The sequence below is a fragment of the Telopea speciosissima genome, chromosome 5 (assembly GCF_018873765.1).
Source record: "Telopea speciosissima isolate NSW1024214 ecotype Mountain lineage chromosome 5, Tspe_v1, whole genome shotgun sequence".
Taxonomy (NCBI): domain Eukaryota; kingdom Viridiplantae; phylum Streptophyta; class Magnoliopsida; order Proteales; family Proteaceae; genus Telopea; species Telopea speciosissima.
Window position 1 is genome coordinate 2,634,108 of NC_057920.1, and position 19,308 is coordinate 2,653,415.

General features: G+C 39.8%; 1 protein-coding gene across 2 annotated transcripts in view; it reads right to left on the reverse strand.

Annotated features, from left to right (window-relative positions):
• LOC122661707 overlaps positions 1 to 18,557 on the reverse strand; it is a 47,984-nt gene extending 29,427 nt beyond the window's left edge. Inside the window, exons 1-3 of one of the 2 annotated variants that reach the window (XM_043857206.1) lie at positions 17,979 to 18,556; positions 17,323 to 17,867; positions 14,986 to 15,672 (exon numbers count right to left, since the gene is read on the reverse strand). In XM_043857206.1, coding sequence (XP_043713141.1) covers positions 14,986 to 15,672; positions 17,323 to 17,867; positions 17,979 to 18,504 — 1,758 coding nt within the window. In that variant the 5' untranslated portion in view covers positions 18,505 to 18,556. Of the gene's footprint in view, positions 1 to 14,985; positions 15,673 to 17,322 lie in introns of both variants that reach the window. The other variant, XM_043857205.1, reaches the window with a different exon arrangement.
• Positions 18,558 to 19,308: the final 751 nt, after the last annotated feature.

Sequence of the window (19,308 nt, forward strand, 5' to 3'; positions counted from 1 at the left end):
GACATGGGAATTCTTTGTGCAACAATATGGGGATGAATTTTTTGCTCGATCACATTTTATGTAACAAATTCAGTGAACATTAATGTAATGTACTTTGTATGTGAATGTTTTGATTGATATGTACTAATTAGAATGTTTTGATTGCTAATTTGCTATGTTTTACTAAATTATGTGTAGAGTAGGTTGTTTTAGTACGACTCGTCGCCTATCAATCTATGGTCCAAAGTGAAACTCATATTTGGACTTGTTTTTTGGGAAATCTAGGTATGCCATTGTGTTTAAATGGCCTGAAATAGGCTGAATACCAAGTTTCAGACCCAAAATATGTGTAAAACCCATCGAGTTGGGGGTCCGAGTCCAAAAAAAATAAAATTGCAGTAACTCGCCGAGATCTTGGCTAGATCTCGGCTCGACTCGGTTTCTGGCTGGGCCAAGAGGCCACCGAGACCCGAGTTTTAGAACCTTGGGCCTTTTAGAGGGTAAAAAATCAAGGCAGCACCGCCATGGCGGCAAGGCACCCGCCATGGCAACGCCTTGATAACTATGCTTACCAGTCGCATTCTGCAAAGGTATTCGTACTTGCACTCAAAATCGATGACTGCCTATCCTATAGAAAATTATGTTTGTATCTCTTCCAAAAAATTATCACGAGGACTTGTCTCAATCTATGTGGAAAGTGGCTATGGATACGGAAACAGATGCTTTATAATCCCATAAGACATGGACACTTGTAAATTTGCTTCAAGGTAAGGATCTCGTGCAATGTCGTTGGGTGTAGACCGTCAAGTATAATCTAGATGGCTCCGTTGAACGACTCAAGGCCCAGCTGGTTGCCAAGGGGTATACTCAGACATATGGTGTAGACTACTTTGAGACCTTCTCCCCTGTTACTAGCATAGTTGTCACGGCATCTAGGCGACCCAAGGCGTTAGAGGGAGCTTGGACGCAAGGCAACACCATCAAGGCAACCAAAATGCCCACCTAGGCGACCAAGGCGACACTAGTTGTAAGGTGCTTGGATGAGGCGACTAGGCACTATCTTGACGACTACTTGCTCGTTTAAATTCTGTTTGTGTGCCCATTTCTATTGCTGTAAATTTGGACTGGCCTCTCTATCAAATGGAAATTAAAAAATGCCTTTCCTTATGGTGATCTTGATGAGGTGTACGTAGAATAACCTCCAGGGTATGTTGCTCAGGAAGAGAATTTTGCCAAAGTTTGCAAACTACATAAGGCTATCTATGGTTTAAAGTAGTTGCCTAGAGCCTGGTTGGACAAATTCAGCTCTATAGTTACTCATTGTGGGTTCTCACAATGCTATTCTGATCATTCTATGTGTGTACAATGCCAGAGAGGTAAGGTGGTTGCAATGGTTGCTTATATTGATAACATCATAATATCTGCAAGTGATGCATCCGGAATTGCACATTTATTGGTGATAATCTAGTTACATGGCATAGCAAGAAGCAAACATTGTGGCTAGGTCTAGTGTTGAGGCTGAATACAGAGCTATGGCTCATACTGCAGTTGGGCTGATGTGGTTAAAGTCTCTACTTCAAGAATTGGCTTTTCCAATCACCCAACCTATGAAGATGTTCTGTGACAACCAAGCTGCTATCTACATCGGCAGCAACCCTGTGTTTCATGAGAGGACGAAACACATCGAGGTTGATTGTCAATTTATGCGAAGCGCCATCATGAAGCCTCTGCTTGGGCCTACTTTTCGTAAGAACTATTCCAAGCTGGCCATGGGTGATCTATATGCTCCAGCTTGAGGGGGAGTGTTAAATATGTCACCGATATATGTTGTGAGGGGGTATATAACCCATATGTACTGTGGAGGCACATATGGGTTATGTACACTGCTGGCGGTAGCTTGCTATTGTCCTTCTCTATTTATTCTTCTAGATAGATTCTTCTTGTTAGATTTTGTTTCTAATTCAATGACTATCTTAGTTTCCTATTGTAACTAGGATTGGAAGCTTCTAGCTTCTCTTTGGTTGTAAGTTTACATTATATAAGTTGACAAGGGGTGAGGAACAACTCTCACCGATTCTGCTTTTCTTTTACAGCAGAGTTTTCTTCTCTCCATCGATCTCTCTCATCTTCCTCTTTATGATATTACTGGTTTATTTAGCTTAAATACTGTTACAAACTTCATCAAGTTACATTTAGTGTCATCTAGTCAGAATCGAGCCCTAACAATCCAGATCTAAGAGCCCGAAGAAAGTCTACTAGGATTTTGAGTTCCACCACTTCTGCAAACCATATTCATCTTTTGTCTTTGTTTTAGTAGTTTTCCAATTAAAGGTTTTTACTTCTTGTGGCCTTTGAGTGTTTTTCAAAGTCCAATTAGGTGCATTAGGTTTTAGTTGAAATACGATTTTACATAATCAAGTCTATAAATAGGACCCAAAACAGTGCCTATGGGTCATACATGAGTTTACAGAAATAAAATCATTTCGCATTCATTCTTTTGACCTCTTATTCTTATCGCTTCTCCTGGTTTTCAAAGTTAGAAACCTTGACCTTAATTACTTCCTACATTACTGTTGCAGGCAGCCCCACGGACCTTTTTTATTATTAATTTGGGTTATTTTCATTTTGGGTTTATTTTGTAACAGGCTTTATTTTGGGTATGAGTTTAGTGATGGGCTTGGACAAAGCATTTTGGGCGTGTCTCAGTTATCTAAGTCTGATATGTTAGTAATAACAGTGGGAATTAGAAGTTTCTAATTTCAGTAGTTGAGTTAGATTAAGAAAGTTAAAAAAGAGTCTACAAATAACTCCGCCAGCATTTGCTGCTGGTCCCAAGCCCAGATAAAGGAGGGTTGGTCCGTCAGGTTGGCAGCCAGCACCGGAAAAAACCCTAACCATTTTTCATGGATTCTAGAAACTTTATTACCAACATTATGATAGGGCAATCCCCGCCACAATAAGCAACGTGCTACACTATGACCCAGGTGTAGTGAAAAGTGAGCAATGACGCTTCACATCGACACCGCAAGTAGGCAAGGGTTCTCACACAGTGGACGAGAGTGGGTAAAGAAGCTAGTCTAACAGAGTAGGATTAGGTTAATGTATTGGAACATTGGATCTTTAACAGGCAAGAGTCTAGAATTGATAGACGTTATGAAGAGAAGAAGAATTAACATAGCCTATATTCAAAGGACTAAATGGAAGGGTAAGTTGGACGACTTTAAACTTTAGTATACGGGGGATAAAGTAATAGAAGTGGAGTGGGTATAGTAGTGGATAAAGATTTAAAGAACGTTGTGGTGGATATTAAAAAATTGGAGATAGGATTATATCCATCAAGCTTGTGCTGGAGAAAGAGGTTGTCAATATAATTAGCACTTACACACCCCAAATAGGATTGGATAAAAGTAGTAAGTTACAATTTTGAGAACACATGGATGGATTAGTGCAAGGTTTTATTCAAGATGAAAAGATTATTATAGGAGTGATCTGAATGGACATGTTGGGAGAGATCGTAGAGGCTATGAAGGTGTACATAGAGGATATGGTTTTGGAGAGAGGAGGAATGAGGAGTGGATCTCAGTTTTAAATTCTGTTGTGGCGTATGATTTATCTATTGTAAACACTTACTTTGAAAAGAGAGATGAGCATTTAGTTACCTTCAAAAGTGGCATTATAGTAGCCAAATAGATTTCTTCCTATCTAGAAGGTCTGATAGATTGCTATGTAAAGACTGTAAGGTTACACTAGGGGAGAACCTAACTACACAACATAGATAGGTCATGGATATGTGCCTCACTACGCAGAATCGCAAGAAATGTGAGCTTATTTACCCTAGGATAAGGTGGTGGAGCTTAAAAGGAAATACCTTGAAATCATCTGATAAAGTGATCAAACAAGGAAAGTGGGACTTTGGGGGAGACACCAATAGGATGTGGCTCGAGATGTTTGTATAAAAAATGTTGTTAAAGATGTCCGGGGCAAATAAAAAGGAAAACATCATTCCTCTAGGGAGACTTGATGGTGGGATGATGAGGCTCAAGCAGCCATTAAGAATAAGAAAGTTAGTTTTAAGACATGGCAAAGTACTAAGGATGTAGAAGATCTAAAAAGGTATGAAGTTGCAAAAAATGAAGCTAAGAAGATTGTGGGAAAAGCAAAGGCGAAGAAATATGAAGATCTTTATAGCAATCTAAGCACTAATGAAGGGGAAATAAGGTAGTCCTAGATAGGAGAAATCCCACTAGGAACCAGGGGAATAAGGTAATGTAATAGGGTCAGCCTAATGGGCAGATTTGGTTAATTAGGGCAAAAGTTAGGGTTAGGGTTAGGGTTTCGAACTAGGGTTTATTTGGTAAAGATGTGCAGGTTTTTAGGAGTCTAATGGTGTAGGTTTGGATGGATTTGGATGAAATTGAAAATCTAGGGTTTCGGGTAGGAGGCCTTACGAAAATGGACTATTTGTAAAATCTAGAGTTTAGGGGCAGATTTTAGGAAAGGGGCTTATAGGGTTTTAATATGCAAGTTTAGGAGATCCTAATGATGTAAAGAGATTAGGGTTTGAAGGGGTTGTAAAATTCTGCTGTTGGGGGCAGAATCGGTTGCAAGTTTTAGGGTTTAATGGAGTGAGGGAATGGAGGGGTTAGAAGAAGAAATTGGGTGTCAAACTTACTGGAGATTCCACTGGTAGCAGCTTGAACAGATGTGAAGGATAGAGCCACCTTCGTATTGAAGAAGATCCTCCCAGCCATCACGACGTAAGGAGTCAACCGGATTCCACCAGTCCCTTTCCACCTTGATAGAACCACAAGGATGCACACTCGCAAGGAGCAACACTCAACAGAGCAGGACAGCAACAATGGTAGCAAACAAAAGCTTTTCATTAATCAAATTCGTGTTCAACGCTGGCCTCCCTTACAAACTTATATAGAAGACTCAAGAATAGACTTAGACACTAAAAAGAAATGGCCTAATCCTATCCCTAACCTATTAGGTAATTTAACTAAAATACTAAAAGAAATAGACTCAAAACATGGCTGGACTTATAGAGTCCTAATCCAGCCCAATAGTTGTCACATGACCACTTAACCAAGTCACATGATCACTTAAATTGAACCAATTGGATGCAACCAATTTGAACCGGTTCAATTAAAAAACATAAAAATAAACTAAGTATTGGGCTAATCCCGTATGCAACCTATGTACCCCTAGTTTAGGCTCATTAAAGTGGCCTATTACATAGAAAACCCTTGGGAACAAAGGCCCAACATGTATATAACCAAACCCTAGACTTATTCCTAATAAGAGAAGCCCAGTTTGGTGATAAATCTGCATCAGGAAAAGGCTATCTATAATATAGTTAAAACAAGAGAAAGGAGGAGTAGAGACCTCGACCATGTTAGATGTATTAAAAGTGAAGATGGTAAAATAATAAAAATGAATAAGGACATTATGGAGAGAGGGAAAGATTATTTCTACAGCATATTAATTGAAGACATTTCAGTGTCTCGAAAGACTGCATTACCCATCTGAAAGACACCATATGTTGTAGATATATACGAAAAATTAGGGTGTTTGAAGTAAAAGAAGCTTTAAGAAGGATGAAAGTAGGCAAAGCATCAGGCCCAGGATGAGGCCCCAATAGAAATGTGAAAGAGCTTTAAAATCAGTGGTTTATCTTGGCTAACCAAGTTGCTTAATAAGATTATGAGCACAAGGAAAATGCCAAATGAATGGAGGAGATGCATTGTGGTTCTGATTTACAAAAATAAAGGTGTTATTCAGAGCTACAATAGGTATAAAACTAATGAGTCATACCTATGAAATTATGGGAGATGGCTATTTAACCCACTTGAGACAAGAAACTACAACTATGGAGAACCAATTTGGTTTTATGCCAGGAAGATTCACAACAGAAACTAATTACTTATTTAGGAGACTCTGGGAAAGATTTAGAGATTGCAAGAAGGATCTCCATATGGCCTTTATTGACCTAGAAAAAGCTTACCCTAGAGAGTTAATCTATAAAAGTAATCGAGAAGAGAAGTGTTTCAAGTAAATATGTGGACATAATTACAGATATGTATGAAGGTGTAGTGACTAGTATAAGAATTGGCGGGGGGGGGGGGGGGGTTCAAGGTGGTAGATTCTCAATTACAATTGGGTTACATCAAGGATCAACTTTAAGCCCTTATTCATTTGCGCTTATCAAGGATGATTTAACCAAAGACATTCAAGATGAGGTTCCTTGGTGTATGCTTTTTGCTGATGATATTGTTTTGGTGGATGAGACAAAAGCAGGGATTAACACCAAATTAGAGTTATGGAGATCAACCTTGAAATCAAAAAGTTTTATGATAAGTAGAAGTGTAGAACAAAGACGAAGTATATGGTGTGTAACTTTGGTTACACTAGGATGGATAATGAGGTGGTGAAACTTGATGAGAGGGAAATTCAGCAAAATGATTATTTTAGATATCTTGGCTCAATCATAAATAAAGAAGGTGATATAAAGGATGATGTTTCACAGAGAATTAAAATAGGATGGATGAAGTGAAGAGGTGCGTCCGGAGTGTTGTGTGATCAGCTTATTCCTTTAAAACTTAGAGGAAAATTTTATAAGACAGTTATACAACCGACTATGATGCATGGTGTAGAATGTTAGGCAGTTAAAAAGCATCATATAGATAAACTCAGTGTAGTGGAGATGAGGATGTTGAAATGGATGAGTGGCAAAATTAAGAAGGATAAAGTGAGGAATTATCATATTAGAGATGATTTGGGAGTAGCTCCAATGCATGATAAGGTACGAGAAAGTCGTTTGAGGTGGCATGGCCATGTTCAACGGACGCCTTTGGATGCTCCAGTACGGAGGAGTGATTTGATTCAGATCGAAGGAATTAAAAGAGCTAGGGGCATACCTAAAATGAACCTAGGAGAAATGGTGAGGAAAGACTATGCATAGTTTAGGGCTTGTATCAAGTATGACCTCGAATAGAACTGAATGGAGAGCGCAAGGATCCATGTAGCCAACAACATTTAGTTGGGATAAGGCTGAGTAGTTGTTGTAAAACAGAGTCAACAATTATTACATGAATAGAAATGGGAAGGTTATGATTTTATGGTAATAAAGGAAAGGGATTTCCTTGTTCATGGTTGATGAGAACCCATTGTCTCACTCTCTTTCTGATATCTTCTAGTTGGATTTCTTAATTCTCAATCTGCAGATCTTGTTCAGAGAATGATTTTGTTAAAAGAAGTGGGGATGGCTAGGGCGAGGAAATATGAGGAGCTCTATATTAGTATTAACACAAAGGAAGGGGGAAAAACTATTTATAAAATAGCTAAAATGAGAGAAAGGAAGAGTAGAGATTTTGACCAGGTGAGATGTATAAAAGGGGAGGATGGAAGGGTATTAATAAGAGATGAGGACATTATAAGGAGATGGGATGAGTATATTTGCAAACTTCTAAATGGAGATAGTTCGATAATGACTGAATCGGTTAACAATTTTATTCATCATAACGCCACACATCATAGATATGTACGAAGGGATTGGTGTGGCGGAAGTTAAAGAAGCCTTAAGAAAGATGAAAGTAAGCAAGACACCAGGACCGGATGAGATCCCAATAGAAGTGTGGAAGGCCCTAGGAGTTTGTGGGGTATGTTGGTTAACCAAGTTATTTAACAAGATTTTGATCACAAAGAGAATGCCTGATGATTGGAGGAGAAGCATTGTAGTTCTGGTCTACAAAAATAAGGGTGATGTCCAGAGCTGCAATAACCATAGAAGCATAAAACTGATGAGTCATACTATGAAACTTGGGGAGAAGATTATTGAAGCCCGTCTGAGAAGGGAGACTCATATCTCAAAGAATCAATTTGGTTTTATGCCTGGTAGATCCACGACAGAAGCTATCTATCTATTGAGGAGGCCCATGGAAAGATGTAGAGCTAGCAGGATGAATCTCCATATGGTCTTTATAGACTTGGAGAAAGCCTATAACAAAGTACCTAGAGATTTAATCTGGCATGTTCTTGCGACGAGAGGGGTGTCGAGTAAGTATATAGAGGTAATTAAAGATATGTATGAGGGTGTGGTCACTAGTGTGAAGTCTGTGGGGGGCCAGGGCAAGGAATTCCCAATAACGGTTGGGTTACATCAAGCCCTAAGCCCTTATTTGTTTGCGCTTGTCATGGATGAATTAACCAAGAACATCCAAGACGAGGTACCCTGGTATATGCTCTTTGCCGACGATATCGTTTTGGTGGATGAGACAAAAGCAAGGATTAACGCTAAGTTAAAGTTGTGAAGATCGACCTTGGAAACAAGAGACTTTAAGATTAGTAGATCAAAGACGGAATATGTGATGTGTAACTTTAGTCACACTATGATGGATGATGACATGGTGAAAATTGAGGAGCGAGAGATACCGCCAAGTGACTATTTCAGATATTTGGGGTCTATCATAAACAAAGAAGGTGACATAGATGACGATGTCTCACAAAGAATTAAAGTAGGATGGATGAAGTGGAGAGGTGCGACCGGAGTTCTGTGTGACCGACACATTCCTTTAAAGCATAAGGGAAAGTTATATAGGACTGTTGTCCGACCGGCTATGATCTATGGGGCAGAATGTTGGGCAGTTAAAAAGTGTCATATAGAGAAGCTATGGGTTGCAAAGATGAGGATGTTAAGATGGATGTGTGGCAAAACTAGGAAGGATAAAGTGAGGAACGAACGTATTAGAATGGATGAGGGAGTCGCCCCGATCAGCGACAAGCTCTGAGAATGTCGCCTGAGGTGGTTTGGCAATGTACAATGGAGGCCTAGGGATGCCCCAGAAAGGAGAAGTGATCTGATGCCCTTTGAAGGAGCCAAAAGAGCTAAGGGCAGGCCTAAAATGACCATAGGTGAGGTTGTAAAGAATGACATGCATAGCCTGGGTCTTGAACCAAGTATGACCTCGGATAGAGCCTATTGGAGGGCAAGGATCCACATTATCGACACCATGTAGCTGAGATTTTCCTGAATTCTTCCTCTTACTTTCATCTTTCATTTTGCATTACTTACCTTTCTTATCCAATTTCTTTTAAGTTTTTCTTACTTTCCTTTGTTTTTGAAAGGATCCATGTAGCCGACCCCATTTAGTTGGGATAAGCCTGTGGTGGTGGTGGTGTTGTATTCTGTTAGAAGAAAAGTGATAAGCCATCTGAATCTCAGGTTCTGTTTCAATCAAGCAGCCATTATAATCCATCTTTCCTCTCAATTTCATACCTTGGCTGATTTTTTAAGAATCAGCTGAACAAAGCATTTGTCTAGGACTACACTATGAAGCCAAACATCAGTTTTGATTTGGAAAATCATATACTCCGCTGCACTGTTACCTGCAGCATGCTGACATATTTTCTAGCATAGTTGGCAAGGCGACTAGGTGAACAAGGCGTTGGAGGGATGGCTAGGCATGCAATGTAAGTAGTATTAAAAAATTTAAAAAAAAAAGAGGGTATACCCAGTGCACGAGGCTCCCGCCACTGCTGGGTCTGGGACTCTGGGGAGGGTCATAATGTACGCAGCATTACCCCTGCTTTCGCAGAGAGGCTGTTTCCAGACTCGAATCCATGACCACTTGGTCACAGTGGAGCAACCTTTACTGCCTCACCAAGGCCTGCCCTCAGTATATGTAATATTACAATTGTAATTTTATATAATTATGCTTCTAAGAGACATAAAAGTCATATCAATGCAATAAGAATATATGATACAATTATGTTAGTAATGACCTAATATAAAAAAACCAACATATAATAAACAAAGCATATTCATCAGGCGTGTCATCACAAGACCACAAGGCAATGCCTAGGCATCATCCAAAGCAGTCACCGTTCTTGCATCAAACAAGCGTGCTGTCACCTTAGGACCTAAGAAGGCACCTGGACGCCTAGGCGACACCTTGATAACTATGAATTTGAGATTCTAGGTTTCATTTGTTGAGTTAGTTGGTTTGAAGCCTGCTAGTCATTTACTGAAGATCACACATTCTAAATCAAGAAAGAAATGAAATCTTTTGTTATGGTTAGGTTCCTGAATATGCATCCACTGTATCAGTCCAATACATGAAAACTTTTCATGTATCATAATGGTATGTATCTACCTGTTCAGTTTGATATGGCTCAATACTTAATATATACTACTGATATGTATCTTTGCGAAAGAACTCCCTTCTAACTTGAGAAATGGAAGCTCTAACTCTTCAAACTCCACTCCTTTGGCCCAAATATGATGAGAGATCACATCTAAGGGTTAAAACAATTTAAGGAGAGGCAAATTAGAGGACCAAAACACCCCTAATCGCATTTTTTTTGGGTGAATAAAAAGTCATTACCAAAGAGAAAGAATACAAGGAGCCCCCAGAATTCAGGGGGAGAAGCGAACATCCTACAATACATAGGCCTAACCGACCCCCATGGGGAAAGGGGAGAGAAGAGAAGAAGGGAAACCCCAAGAAACAACAATGAGCCTGTTCCTTGGGGAATTAACACAAGAGGAAGAAGGGGAAGGAGAGGAGGATTTGGAGCTGACATCGAAGAAGATGGAATCCCAAATCTGCCTAAAAGACCTAGAGTTGGAAGTCCATCTCCTAATGTACGCTTCATTCAAATATGCGAGATTGTAGCCCCAAAAGCCAACAAACCAATTCTATCACAAATCGAATTGCGTCCAATAGCTTGGATGATCCACTTTCACTCTCTCTGAAGGCGCAGAATCCTTCTTCTCCTAGGACAGCATTTGATGAGGATTCCGGACCAAATAGAAGCCGAAAAAGGGCATTCAAAGAATAGATGATCAACTGTTTCGGAACCGTTCCAACAGAGGCAGCAAGCAGGAGAGACACTAAGATGCCGTCGAATGAGGAAAGCCTGAGTTGGAAGACAATTTGAAAGCGTGCGCCAAACACAAAAGCTATGTCTTGGGATATGGCCTTTGAACCAAGCAACCTTGTACCAATCAATAAAGGGGCCTGTAGATCTTAAGTGATTCCAAGCCGATTTGGAGCTGAAGGTACCTGAGGCTGAAGGAGTCCAAAAAATCAGATCTCTAGAATTTGAATTCCTTTCGATCAGAGAAGGGAGAGAGTTCCAAATAAAAGCAAGCTACGGGGGAGGGGGACCCAAGTTCCGGAGGAGATGATGTCTGCAACTGTTGAAAGTCTGTGGAGACCAGCCCTGTAAATGTTCCTGGAGCTCACTAAGGGAAGAAGAATGCCCAAGGGATGCCAATGATCAAGCCAGAGTCTTGTGGTGGAGCCATTTGCAATCTTGGTACTAGTCGCTCCAAGGGCTAAGTTTCTCCATTTGAGAATGTTTTTCCAAACCCAAGAAGGATCTGGAGAGCTGCTGACAGTCCAGATAGAATCACTTTGAAGGAACCCTGAATAGATCCAATCCACCCAAATATTGTTGTGCTTGGCTGCAAACTTCCAAATGAGCTTAAGAATTCCAGCCTTGTTGACCTCTTTAATTCTTTTCAATCCAAGACCCCCTTCTTTCTTAAGCAGACAAACAGAGGACCAACTGAAAGGATGGAGAAATCTAGAAGATTCGATGTCTTTCCAGAGATAGCCACACATGAGAGCTTCAATAGCTTTGATAATGAACAAAACTACCGGACCAATAGATGTAAGATGCTTGCATGACTGATCTGATCAGTTCGAGGCGACCAGCATAGGAGAGAAGCTTTCCTTTCCAAAGCTGGAGCTCTTTCCGAAGAAGCTCAAGGATAGGAGTGCAGTGATGGACCGAGAGCCTGTCAGAAATAAGGGGGAGACTCAAGTATTTCACAGGAAGCTGGCCAAGAGGAAACCCAGTTTTTTCTTGCAAAAGGAGCTTTAGCTGATCATTAATTCCAGCCACAAACAGCAAGGATTTTGAGGGTTAATCTTGAGGCCCGACAAGTTTTCGAAATGGGATACGCAGCCCATAATGGTCTCAATCGAACCCAAATCTGCCTTGGAGAAAATCATGAGACCATCGGCGAAGGCAAGGTGAGATATCTTGAGCCGCTTGCAATTGGACATAGGGAGAATGAGATGTTGATCAGTTTTGCATTGAATCTCTCTTGAAAGGACTTCCAAAGCAAGAGTGAAAATGAATGGGGACAGTGGGCACCCCTAATCTCATTAATTTCCCAAGAATGGACCATTAAACAAAATCGAGATAAAAAATCAAACCCATGGTTTAGATATGTTTCTCCAATCTCGGTTTTTCCTCATAGATATTAGGTTTTTTTCCCAGTTTGGATTAGTAAACACTTGAATATAGGTCTTGAACTTTGCATTTCTATACCTGAGATTGCATGCTGCCTTGGGCACAACTCTCTTTCTTAGTTTCACACTGGCCAAATGAAAGTCAGTCTTTTAGTAAGCATAAATAAGCAACTGTTTATTTATTAAGCAATTTCTTAGTGGCTGCACCGAAAGACCACAATTACAAGGACATATTGATTTTCTCTATGTAGTTGAAATCTAATGGGCTGAAAAATTAGTATGCGTTTGTGTTGCACGCATCCATGATCCTTCATGGATTTCCCAAATTTTTGAATTTTTTTTAATTTAATAATTTCGGGATATTAAAAACAATAAAATTACAGTTTCTTTTTCTATTTCAAATGATGAGTAAACATGTAGATTAAGCCTGCATATTTGCAGCTTGAATAGTTGTTATTGTAATGTTGAGAAAATAAAAGGTTGGTAAAATTAGGGGTTCTTTTTGGGGGTTTTATTCTCAAATGATATAAAGTATTGTTCAATAATCATGTAACAGGTAGATTGCCATGCAAATGCTTGCATCTTGAAACTTCAAATAGATATAAATGTTATAATTTATATTTCTTGAGTTTTATGTTGTTAAATTTGTATAATAACCATGTAAAAATTTAAATAGGTACATAGGGATTAAATATCACTACAATTGGATTACATCAAGGGTCAGCTTTAAGCCCATGTTTGTTTGCGCTTATCTTAGACAAGCTGACTAGAGACATTCAAGATCAGATCCATTGATGTATGCTTTTGCTGATGAAATTGTTTTGGTCGATGAAACAACAGTAAAGATAAATACAAAGTTGAAATTATGGAGATCAAATTTGGAACCAAAGGTTTTGAAATAAGTACACTAAAAAATAGACTATATAGTGTGTAATTTTAGTAACAGTGGGATTGAAAGTGAGATGTGAAAATTAATGATAGGGAGATAATGTAAAGTGAAATTTTAGGTAACTAGGTTCAATCATAAATAAAGGAGAAATAGAGGATGATATTGCACAAAGAATTAGAATATAGCGGATGAAGTGGAGGGGTGCGTTCGGCGTGTTGTGTAATTGACATTACTTTGAAACTTAAGGAAAATTTTATAAGAGAGTAATACGACAAGCAATGATGTATGGAGCTGAGGGTTGGGCAGTGAAGAAACAACATATAAACCAACTTAGTGCAGCTGAAATGAGGATGTTGATATGAGTGGTAAAACTAGAAAAGATAAAATAAGGAAGAATAAATCAGGCTAATTTAGGAGTGGCTCAGATACATCATAAGTTGCGAGAAAGTTGTTTGAGGTGGCATGGACATGTGCAACAGAGGCCTGAATACTCTAGTTTCAGATTGAAGGAGCTAAAAAAGACAGGGGTAGACCTAAAATGACTCTAGGAGAAGTGGTGAGGAAAGACATGCATAGCTTAGGACTAGTAACTTGTATGGCTTTGAATAGAGCTGAATGCAGAAAAAGATCCATGTAGTCGACCCCATTTAGTCGGGATAAGGCTCGGTAAGTTGACTTGGATTAAATATCAATACTCTCCGTTTATTTATAGAGTTATGCTTTAAAAAAAAACAGTAATTTTGCATGTACCATAATATTATCCATATGAATACAAGAGTAACTTAATTTTCACACTATATCCATGCGTGTCCACGATGTGTTTCCAATATATATCTTAAAATCATCTTTTAACACCACTGAATTTTTGGATTGTATGGGTAAAACTAAAAAGAATTAAAACACACACAAACATACAGCAGTTTCTCTTTTTATCTTGTTTTACCATGACCAAGGTAGGGATGAATCTTTGGTTGCAGAAATTCTCTGATTTTCTCCTCATTTCCCCTCTTTTCCTTCCTCTCTTCCCCATTTCCTCTCCCCTTTTCCTCATTCTTTTCTTTCTTTTCCCCATACTATATGTTTAAACCTAGAACAATATGGCGTCACCTGGGCATTCAAGAACTGCCCGCCTAGGCGATGCTGACTACTACGAATTTTATCCATTAAAACTAATTGGGATGTTCAAATATTGCTGCTTTCATTATTTTAAAATTCGATAATCAATCGGCCAATTTGACTGGGAATCAACTGATACCAATTCCAATTACCCTTCTATGCCTACCAAGTCCAACTGAGTTGGCCTGAGTCTGGCCAAGTCCAGCCGATTCTGGGATGATTCGGAACGGAATGGATTCGGAATCAATGGAGACCAATCACACCCGATGCTGAGTTTTTAAACCTTGGCTGCAGTAAAGACTAATAATTGCATAAAACAGTTGAACGGAAATTTTGGAATATCCAAAAATTTCATTTTGGTAGACAAACCTAACTGATTACAACTAAGATTTCAGAACACTTGTTTGAACACAGCGGCCATCAACGATCAAAAGAATGATCAGAATTAACCTAAGAATTCCAGAATGACCCAATCTAGCAGAAAGTGCCAGTTCATCTTTCTGACCAACTAATTGTTACACCATTGCAGCAATGGGTGCTTGATGCTCATAGGCATAGAATTTGATTCAAATATATAAAATAGAAACAAACAAAAGAGCAAAATAGTAAAGTACATGTACCCAACTATATGGCAAAAGTGACAAAAAAAAAACTAACACAAGGCCCTTTAACATGTAATTTGAAAGTCATCCGTGGGGATGTGAGCCCATGTAAAGACTTGGGAGTGTAACTAACCTGTAGAGAAGCTCTTGCAGCAGAAACTTCTTGTCTGAGGCGTTGGACATCCTCCAAAATTCTCTCCTCAGTCTTGGTAAGCCTCACCTTGTCTTCCCTCAACTTTAAAATGGAAAACACCAAACTCTTTCTTAGCCCAACAATTTTTTGGCAAGCTTTTGCTTCATTTGCAGAACAAATGGCAAGTTCCCTGAGCCTTGCTACCCTCTCTTCTTCCTGAGACAGGAAGTCATCAATTTCCTTCTTTTTGATGGATAAAACTCCACATGATGACTCCATTCTGGAAAGGGCAGACTTCAAGTTATCATACTTCATATCAATGCTCAACTGTACATCATGAAACCCCGACACGGCATCAGCAATTCTTTTCTCAACTGCATGGATATTAGAATCATTTTGTACAATCTCAGCTTCCTTGTGTCTTACTAAAGTAAGTAATTCCTCCAATTCCTTTGTAAGCTTCTGCCGTTTCTCACAAAGAAGTTCCTTTTGTCTCCTATCATCCTTGATCAAGTGGTCGATGGAATCATTGAATCCCAAACGTGCATCATTCATTAAGAGCGATTCAGTCTCCAATTCCCATTTTTTCTCCTCTAAGGCTTCCATTGATGATATCCACTCATCCATTTCTTTTGATGATAGTGATTCCGCAGTCTTCAAAACTAAATCCGCACTAGTAGCAGTGTCCTGGGAATGAAAGTAAATCTTAGAAAGTCCCAGCTCTGATAACCAATCTAAAAACACTTTAGTTGATCATTGGATTTGACAAGGAAAAAAAATTTCTGCCTTTATTGTTTTTTTTGGGGGGGGGAGCAGGAAGGAATTTACATTATTAATGGCCATCATTGGTGTGCTGGTAAAAGCTCGGCCTGACAGTATGAACATGCGGGTTCAAACCTGAGGGTGGACATTTTGTGTGCAAAATACCAAACCCAATCTACCCCCTCCCGGGACCCAGTGCAAGCAGGACTTCCACCAGGTTGCAGCTCTTTAAGGAGCTAAATGATAATACTTTCACAGTTAAAAGGGTGTAAAAAAAGGCACTTTTTTCTAGGGCTGAACAATGCACGCGGGCTAAATGAAAACTCATTGATACACATCTAACAGTCAGTGCATATAAGTTGTCATATCAGCCATTTGACTAACTGCACATAATAGGATGATACAAATAATTTGCATGCATCATTATATATCTGATAGGCAACATGAAACGACATGCATATCATACTGTTAATAAATGGAATATATTAAATAGGTTGACCAGACTTAGAAGAGGAAAGTGATGACAACCAAAATGAAGAATTAGGACAGTCAAAAGGGGAAAACCAAAAAGTTTGAAATTTGGAATTAAGAAAAACTGAAAGCAAAAAACTTGAGGATCTGGAGATGTCACTTTCTTTAAAATGCTTATGTTCATTCTTTCTCTCTTTCTTTCCTCTTTTCCCCTACTGTGACCCAAATGGATCCTTCATTTTCTCATATCTTCTTTATTTCACATGGTTAACAATTAAAAAAGAAAAAAGAGGTCAAATTTACGCCATCCAACAAGTAAATAACTCTTTTACACATTCCAGCAAATTTACATGTAAGAAATATTATTGCTGCTAGAAATGCGAAACTTCAGTTTTGCATTTAAATAAGTCACATGAGTGAAATCGAGGCCACCACAATTTGTTGAGCCAATGCACAGGCAACAGTTTCATAACCTAAGTGCATTGACAAGAACAGTTCAGTGTGAAACTACATGAAATAATAGTGACGAAATACTCCCTCGATCTGAAGGCGAAACAGCAATGAAAAAAAAGGATTTTTTGTGAAATACTAATAACCCCATTTCTGGATGGGTAATGCTTGCAGGATGGGACATTCAACCGGAACCATAATGACATATATAGGAATAACATAAACAATACCCAAAAAAAAAACTACTACTAAAACCAGAGCCCCAGACTCTTAAGATAAAAACTGTGATAAAAATACATCCACCATGTACATGAAGCAGACATGATGGAAAACCAACCCACTGTTCTCATCCAATACATTCACATGCACTGATCCTTTGTGAGTACTTCCCACTAGAAACTACTCGCTACTCCAATCCTTTCCAGCTCCCTAATCACAGACGCAAGTGCCCTAGATACAAGGTAATCTTGCAAGTTAACAGCATGCTGACAACTTAATTCCTGAATGCCTAGCATACTTGGTGTTTGCAAGTTCCAGTAAGATGTTCTACACCAATGAGAAGCTGGTATGAACAAATGAACAAAAATGATTTCCATGAATCAAGAACCTCAAAGGTATATGTTGTATGTATGTTTTAAGTGTTTAGCAAGTAACCTTTGAGAATTGCTCCAGCAATGATACACTTTCTTCCTCAGCTGCAATTTGCAACCCCAAGACCTCTTGCATCTTCGATTCAATAGAATCACAGTCTGCGTCTGCACCCTTCAATAAATTAATAAGACCTTGCTTCTCGGTTTCTGCTGCCGCAATGCTCTCGCTAACCCTTTCCGCACTCTCAAAATCTTCAGCATCACAGGCTTCCTCTAGCTCCCTCTCCAGTTCCCTGTGTTTGAAGGAGGCTAAATTTACTCTATCGATGGCTTCTCTTCTCCTCCTCGCAAACTCCTTCCTATTTTTGGAAATTGAAGCTGCCAATTCCCGAATATGCTCAAGCTTCTCCGATATCCGAGCTCTAATCTGCTCCAGCTTCTCCTCCGCTGAATGGCCAAGACACAAAGGAGAGAGCTCATGTACACAGCCGGGTGACACTAAATCAACATCACACAAACCGTCGTTAACCATCGAAGATAAAGTTCCATCTTCCGAATCGGGATCTAAGGTTGCAGCACTGAGAATGCCTGCCGTAGGAAGATTTGAATCTTCCGAGCCACAACAAGCAACAGGACTGTCCCTAAGAGAATTAGCATCAGAATAGAGATTAGAGGACTCTTCCAATTCCAAAGAAACGTTGATATCTCGAAGGAATACACCTTCATCAGAAACATTGATATCGACAGTGGGCCGCGACGGCGGAGGATCGGTTTCGGTAGAGGGAAGGGAAAATTTTTCAGCACGGGAATTGGAATCAGAAAGAGGAACTGAAGACTGATGGTCATGGTCAGCAGGTGAGGCATCTCTACCGTATCCAACCCTGATGCCTCCTTTCTTTTTCCTTCTAGAAACTTGCCGAGCGATGGAAGGAATTGCCGTTTCTGATGCTGATGTTGTTGTGGCCGCCGTGGGGCAGGGACCGGACTGTAATTGTAAGACTAAATGTTCGTTGGGAGTGACGAGAGTGAGATCAGAAAACAGGTTCTCGTCCAGAGGGCGCGATAGCGACGATGAAGTCGGAGGGGAAGGAGGAAGAGGCGAGGCTGGCGGAAGAGACTGGTGATGACGATCATCACCATCGACATCATCGTCTTGAGATATATGGGAAGGGCGGAAAAGGACCATACCTTCGAAGAGAGAACCCATGCCGTCTCCCTGATCAGCTAGCGCCATGCTCCCAGACATCAAAACGAATTCCAGTGTCCTTACACCTCCAGGTGATTTTCCGCCCCCGAGAAAACCAAGACGACGATCCGATCGGCTCTTACCGTTGGAAACCACTCTAGAATTTAGGTCTGGTCCAATGTGGGTTTTTTTTTTTTTTAATATGTGGGATACACAACGTTTTTTTTTGTAGAAAGATCCTAGAAGGATACTTGGTTCGAAAATACCTCGCATATGAAATGTCATAAATAGTTGGGAAAATTACATGATTAGTCACTTTTGAGTTTTTCTTTACAAAACTATCTAGTGTATCTTTTACTTTACAAAATTGTTCAACATTGAGTTTAGGTTTACAAAATTAGCCACTTTAGTCTCTCTCCCTCAACTAAGGACCCTTTTTTACGCTTATACCCCCACCTTCCCTTCTCTCATAACTGGCGATTCATCGGCTTCCCTACCCGTATTAGCTCCCTGTGACTTCTTGACGGGCGGGAAGACGACCCTTTTGCTATCATATCTGAACTACCGTGGTAAGGTAGGCTCCCACAATGTAGAAGTGAGAGGGAGAGTTAAGAGAGTGAGAGAAAGTGAAGGGAGTCGGTGCGAGGAAGATGATGATGGAGCCATTGATTTATTCAGAGACCTTGCATAGTTCTCCTGGCCAAAACATGATCGCTGGATCTTTGATCTCCGCCATGAATTTTCCCCAAGGACGTTGTCATATCCTGTACATGCTTCCCCTTCGATGGTGCCGCAACTGGAGCTACCATCGAAATCGATTTATGCGGTTGCACTATCAAGACAGAAGTCAATGTCGATGAAGCC